Below are 7,280 nucleotides of genomic sequence, written 5' to 3'. Positions count from 1 at the left end.
AGGCGCCGCCGCCCGCCCGCGCCATGAAGGAGCAGCGCTCGTGCGCGGGCAACAGGCAGCGCGGCGCGCCCGGCTACGGCACCATGGCCCCGCGGCCGCTCGCCGCTAGTCCCGTCAAGCGCCTCCGGACTGAGTACCCCTTTCCCTATCTCTTGGCAGAGGAGGCCTACCAGAAGCTGGCCAGCGAGACCCTGGAGGAGCTGGACTGGTGCCTGGACCAGCTGGAGACCCTGCAGACCAGGCACTCCGTCAGCGAGATGGCCTCCAACAAGGTAGGACCCCGGCGCTGCTCGGGACGGGGACGGGCTACCCCGCTGCTGCATCGGGCTTCGCAGCCCCTGGAGGTGCCTCACCCGCCTCCACGTGCTTGTGCTCGTCCCTGCCTGGGAAACTCCAAGCAGCGTTGAAGGTGGAAGTTTTCCCACTCTTTCTCCGTGGCTCTTTCAGTTTAAGAGGCAAAAAATCAAAAAGGTTTTGATGGCGGTGACGGACAAGGACAAGCCTTTCCGTTCTCCCTCGTTTCCATGCTGCTTTGGCGCATTTCAGTGGCACACTGGTAGTTTATCAAGGCTGCAGGCATATAGGTATGCCGTGGTAGTTCAGATGGGAACCTCATGAGAGATGCCAGAACAGGTCCCTCTCGTTTCTGCACAGGGTGCTACAGTTCCTCTCTTAGCTGGCAGTAGTGATCCTAATAGGTGATGTAACAGGATTTGTTGCCGGTGTTTGGAAGGAGCCTGCTCAATCTGGGAGACAGGCATTGCAGGAATGCCTAGAGAGCTAAATGGCTGAGGGCTGGATGCACTACTGATTGGCGGACTTTATATTTACTGAAGATTACCTACATCTGTGATCGATCACTTTCCATTTTCAAGTTTTTCTGTGGAAAACGAAGTACTGTGCATAAGGCTCGTGTTTACTCCATTCACACGCTCACTTCGTGCCTTCAGCACACAAATTGGATATGCAGCTAATATGTTTGTTGTTCACTTCTGAAGTTCAACGATTAAGCTTTAGGCACAGAAATCGTATAGAATTTATTTCACAACTATTCTAAGTTGATGTGCTGGGTATTCTCTATATCTTCACAAATTTGTCATAGCTCTAGGAAAAGGTGTTCTTAAATAAAACTAATACAAGGACACTATTATGGGTGCACCTACCTAACTGCTACAGTTGCAGCTAACAGCTAACTGTTAGCTGAAAGAGTTACACTACCTAATAGCTGCTTCATCTTTTAATAAACTTTATTCCTAGAACACGTAAAAAAATGTTCTGCAAGTTGTTGTTTTTTCTACTAAGGTTTTTCTAGATTAGTCTGCCTTTTTATTTTACTTTTCTGCTTTCTCATTTTGGACTATGATCTCCAAGTGTGTGACAGTTCTCAGCTGCCTGTTGTTTAACCTGATGCTCACTTGCTCAACTCCAGCTATGTAGAGGATGTCAAGTTTTTGCACTGCTCTGCAGGTTTAGTGCTATAATATAGTCAGTACATTTCTTTTTGTGCTTCCCATCTCTTTGAAATCTTGCTGGTTCCGATCAACACTTAAAGCAAATTTGGATCCTAAGCAGTACTCTCCTCTGGGAACTGCACATATTCTCCGAATGATGTCCTTATTTTTTTAATGGCAATCAAAAGTTCTAATTACATACCAGCCTGCATATACAAAGGGAGCAGGAGCAGGTCCACATTTAGGGCCCAGTCTTACATTTCCTTCATAAATGAACTTCTGAGTCACTGGCCATTATATAGTATGTAATGGATGCAGGCTTTGATGTTTGATTTATCAGGGGAAAAGTACATAAATCTCATTAAATAATTTTCAGTGATAATTTTGAACCAATTCAGGAGCGGAGCATAAATAAATAAATAAATCAAATACAAAACACACACCTCCTGCGGCGTGAATGACCCAATAAGCTAACAAAGGAAGAATTTCATATAGTTACCTGATTTGTCTATCCATCAATTTGTTTACTGGTTTGTGTAATTTTATTTGACTAAAAATGACTAAAGTTTGTGTCATTTTTGTTGTATCTGAACACACCTCAAGCATTAAGGAAAAAAAGAGAAATATTTGTATTTAGGCTTTGTTGAATCCTGCCTTGAAGCAAGAAGGTGCATTTTATTAAGACAGGACCCAATATTTTTTTTAAACTGAGATCAAACCATTGTTAACTGCTTGTTTTCAGTTCAGCCAACAAATTAAAAATGTTTACTTCAAAGAATTAACCATTAAAAAAAAAAAAAAGATTTCTGAATGCCTCATGCCTAAGAGAATTAATCAGCTTCCATTCTATATGCTTTTGTAAGTCTTTTATTTGCCTTGTGTTCGTATTTGTTAAAGTACTTCTGATTTCCAGAGATAACAGGATAAATATTTTATGTGCGTTTATTGAAATTAGAAGGAATATGTGATTCATAAAAGTGGCTAGTCCTATTTCTTCAGAAACTAGACCGTACAGACAAGGCATTGGTATGAGATGCACAGTAAACGTAGTTGTCATAGACAGTCTGAAGGTCAGTCACAATTATGCTGTATCTTACATCAGAACTGGAAATTTTATATTGCAGTCACACATTGACTAGGTCTCTTTTGATTCATCAAATCTGGATGTAGATTTCTGAAAACCTGTATTTCTGCTAACAGTGCAACTAATAAATATTCAGAGCACTACAACTAAAAGATTCAGCAACGCTCTTGGCTTTGTCGTAACAATAAAGAGACACTGTCCAATTTTGCAGACCATAAATATAATATTTTTTTCTAGTATATACAAATCTTTGTTCATGTTTTGAAACAAATCCTTCAATATTTTTTTAAATTGAAAAAAATGTCATCAGCCATCCCATCCTATGAACATCCCTTACAATACCCCATACTATAGTGAAAGAAGATTGAATGAGAAAAAATTAAAATTTAGGTGTCTAAGGCATAATTTGAAAAGTGATTTTACTTCTAATTGTTTAAAATATGTATCTGGAGCCCCCTCTGTTTTAAATAACTGTGCAGCTGAGGCAGAGAAACTTTGCCCAAGGCTAAATGTAAAGGACCAGGTTGTATTCTACCTATTCCTTCTCCTCCTCTTTACTGTTTAATCGTGACTCGGTTTTACAAGTAAGATAAAGATATGTTAAAAAAGGAGATGGATTTTTAGGGATGTGAACAGCATGGAATAAAATTACATGTAGAAGCGTAGGTCTACTTAGATGTCCAGTAGATGGAACAGGATTTGACCCGTAGTCTTTTAGAGTAGAGATAAGAACTCAGGAATACTTGACTCCCAGCCCTGACTTCAAAACATTAAAAATAGTGATGTGTGGCAAAATAAGAGAAAGGGAACATCATCAGCTTTTAAGTCGCACTACAGTGTGCACTTTTTTCCACTGACTGTTTTTACAAGTAACATCCAAGTTTACAGTAATTGGGGCTCAGGGACCATCTTTTTTTTTTTTTATATATATATATATATATTTTTTATACTGTACTAGAACAATGGGACCTGAATTAATGGCTGGGATCTAGAGGTATAGCGCAACAGAAAATAAATAAAAAAGGTAACTAACACCAATAATGAAGATCCAGCAAATGTGCTCTCATGGATTGTACCAATCTGCAGATGAGTCAGATACAAAGGAGTACTTATAGTGAAACTAAAATGCAAAACATATTTTCACTTCTGTATTTACAATTCCTGCAAACCTCTCTTATGTATTGCTTCTATATGTTGTTGTGCCTGAAGTTACGCACGGAAAAGTTTCAGTGTTTGTTGAATCTCTTTCAAGTGTGGCAAGTTTGCTGCAGATGGTAGGTCTATGAATTGTGAAAAGCAGGGGGAATAAAAGTAGAGATGGGAAGAAAAGTCACTGAGAATTATTGTTAGTGACAGCATATAAATTTCTTGTTTGCTAATATCACAGACATATTTTATCTGAGTACTTTTCCAAGAAATTCTCCAGACATCAAAGGAAGATTTCAGTTTTAGTTTTACAGTGTGACTACTTTGTGACACACAAGATAGTATTATAGATGTCCAGATTTCCTACTAGGATGCATAGAAGCACCTATATAAACATCTGTTCTCAAGTAACTAGACAGAAATTCTTCTGAGTTGTTAAGCATAATGCAGATGTCCAAAGTAGTAGTGTTATCTATCTTACAATATGATATGATATCAATAAAATATAGTAATGTCAATACAAATGCCTTTGAAGTCTTGGCCTGATGTCAAATTAAGTCACTGAATGAAGCTGTTATACTCTTGTAATCATTACTTAACCACTGTTCTTAGCTGAAAATATTGACTGTACATGTGCCTGTGGATAGATGACCTAAACAGCAATAAAAAGGACACTGTGGTCTGAGCATTCGTGTAAAATTAATTGAATTTCATACAAAATTATAGTTTCTGAAGACTAAACGTTTAGCATAACAAAATTGCACCTTAAAGGGAAAATACTCCATTTGAAATTTAGCCTGTTTGAAATAATGATATTTTCTTCTTGTCCTGAGATCTCCTTGCCAATTCTTGTGGTTTTACGATCACATTTTCCTATTGTTAAAATGTTTTTTTCCTCTACTCTGTTGCTTTGTGAAAGACTAACAAAAACAGCAGTGGAAACTGATTGGTTTGTTGTACTGAGGAAAGTGTGACACTAACTGAAGGAAGTTTTGCTAAATGCACAAAATCAATAAGCTGGAAACAAAATCCCTTCTTTGATCCCCCCCCCCACACACACATTGTAAACTAGATTTTACTTGTAAAGAGAGTGGGGAAAAATTTAGATGAGTGTAAGTTAGTGGTGGTCAACGTTCTGGCCCTCTGGGCCTGATGAGTGACACAGGGTCAGTTCACAGGCCAGATGGGCTGGCCGGCACACCCATAGGACAACCCCCCAATCCACCATTATGCACCTGGATGTAGCTGTGCACTGACTTAACCCAGTCCTGTGGGTTCAGTTCCCACCATGTGCTGGCCCAACTTGACCCTGCATGCCTGGATCTGGCCATGTGCTGGAGTGATCGGGCACACAAGGCCACATTATCTAACCTTTGGGGTTCCCCACAGCAGGGAACTGGCAGTTAACACTGCTGAAACCCCACTGCTGCTAAATTTCCAGATGTTGAGCATCCCTGCTGTAACTGGTAACTTAACAAGATCTATCCACTTTATTTTGCCTTCTATTCTTGTATTTTTAAATAGTTTTATCATGCACCTATAATTCAGATATTTTGGAGTTCTTTTGTCAGATTTGCAGGTATCTATTTTGCCTCTGCCTCAGCTTCCCCATATATATGGAAAACACCTACCAGTTAATCAGAAAATGTGAGGTGCACAGGTGTTTGCAAATGTAAAGCACTGTATAACTATTTAAAAAAAAATTAAAAATAATTAGAATTCAAAAGACTCTTTAGAACAGCTTTTGAGATCTTGGAAACGAAAACCATTTTCCTTAATGAGGATGTATTCTTTTACTCTCGCCCCTCAGAGTCACTCAGATACTATGCTGTGGCATCTTATGAAAGTTTAGAAAGGGAAAGCATATCCTATTAAAATAATGGAAATGGCTAATGTTAGGGTATAAGAGACTTACTATTGGAAAGTCAGATTTCATTAACTGACTAGTTTTAGTGTTGTCTTTCTGAATCACTGCTGTTTACTTCTGTCGTGCTCCTAATGCTGGTGCACCCTTGACCTGCGAGCCTGGGTCGGCACGACCGGCTTGGCACGAGGAGGGGGATTTATAACCGGACAGGTGGGTGATAACAGTGAGCAGGAGTCAGAGGATTTAAACACAGCGTATGGTTACACAAAGGTTTATTTTACTTACGCTACTGATGTGCTGCAGCGTAGGCAGAGGAGTTGATTTATTTAGTTACAGCATGCAGATATCATGTTACCCAGCATTTACAGGGTGGGTAAGAGAGTTGCTTGTTTCAGATTCTGAGCGATTCACATGAGCTGTTGCAGTCTGCAGATTACCGAGAGCTCTTGATAAGAAAGATTACGACAGAGATAGATAAACAGGCTGGCGAGACGGGGATACGCCAGAAAGATACGTAGGTGGAGAGATAATATTTGTGCACGATCTGTTCTTCTTGAATGTATACACAGTTCTCTGCTTTGGGTGGAAGTTCTTTCAAAGTTATGTTTGCCAAAGGTGACCAATTACTATACGCTAGGCATGAATAATTAATGAGTTGGCACTTGTGCTTTCTTTGTTTGCTCAGGTTTCATAAATAGGGGGGTTATTTTTACTCAGGTGGTACTGGTCCTGTTTGGTCACAGGATGGCGCGTATAGTATATTCTTTAATTTTACAACTTCACTAAATTAGTTTCACTTTTATCTGGTCACCATAGGTACAGATATCTCTTGTGCTGAGTTGTCAAGGTCAGTTTCTTTCTCTTGTATGGGTGTGTATATGCAACACTGCTAATACAGAGGGATAAATTACAATTGCAGAGTTTGCTGTGTTAGCTTCCGACCCCTTCCCATCCGACCTTTTGCCATCGGCAACTGAAATCAAAGACTTTGATCTTTGACAACTTCGATGACATAGTTTGTCACAGAACTAAAAGGTTGTCTTCAAGAATGGCATTCCATATGCAGGAGCGTAATATTTTATTGTATTTTTAAAAACGTGTAAGCTTAGTCAGTATAAAACAATATCCTTCTCAGTCTTGGTCATAGATTAGCGTGACCTGTTTCCCAATTAGAGAGGAAGGATAATGTTGTCATATCCAATATAAGAAGATTTAAACATCAAGTCACTCTCTTGCATTTCAGCTTTTACATAAAATATGTGCTGGAGAGAAAATGGTGGGAAAAGGATCGGCTAATATCATGACTCAGTCTGGTTATAAAGCAGGAAGGTCCTCTGTTTTGCTTTTCAGAGGTAAAGAAAGAAGATAATCAGACCCAAAACTTGCAGCAGCTTATAATGTGACAACATTCTTATATAATGTCTGGTGATGCCCTAACATTTGGCTAGTTGATACAGTAGTTTAATTGGTTCTTAAAGTTTTCTGATCATTCTTGGAAAATCCAAGGAGCGGCTTAGCTTTTTAGTTTAGAATAAGTAACCAGTTCTGACAAGATTTATAAAGTAAGCAAGGTGCAACTTTCTTCCTCTGATGAAAACCTCACTGGCATGGGAAATAATTAAGTGATTGATATTGTTGTAAACAAGTTCAGAAGGTGCAAGGCAATGAACTGGACAGGGAATGCAGGGAGTGTGAACTTGCACTAATGTGCGTATTTCTACAGCGTCGCTAA

At 39.4% G+C, this 7,280-nt stretch overlaps 1 protein-coding gene across 4 annotated transcripts in view; it reads left to right on the top strand.

Moving 5' to 3' along the window:
• PDE4D (phosphodiesterase 4D) overlaps positions 1–7,280 on the top strand; it is a 1,130,464-nt gene that overhangs the window by 1,057,505 nt on the left and 65,679 nt on the right. For all 4 annotated transcript variants that reach the window (XM_019532104.1, XM_019532105.1, XM_019532109.1 and 1 more), the window contains one exon: positions 160–272. In XM_019532104.1, coding sequence (XP_019387649.1) covers positions 160–272 — 113 coding nt within the window. The remainder of the gene's footprint in view (positions 1–159; positions 273–7,280) is intronic.

This window comes from Crocodylus porosus, unplaced genomic scaffold (genome assembly GCF_001723895.1).
Source record: "Crocodylus porosus isolate Cpor-Errol unplaced genomic scaffold, CroPor_comp1, whole genome shotgun sequence".
Taxonomy (NCBI): Eukaryota; Metazoa; Chordata; order Crocodylia; family Crocodylidae; genus Crocodylus; species Crocodylus porosus.
This window is presented reverse-complemented; position numbering and strand designations above follow the sequence as displayed.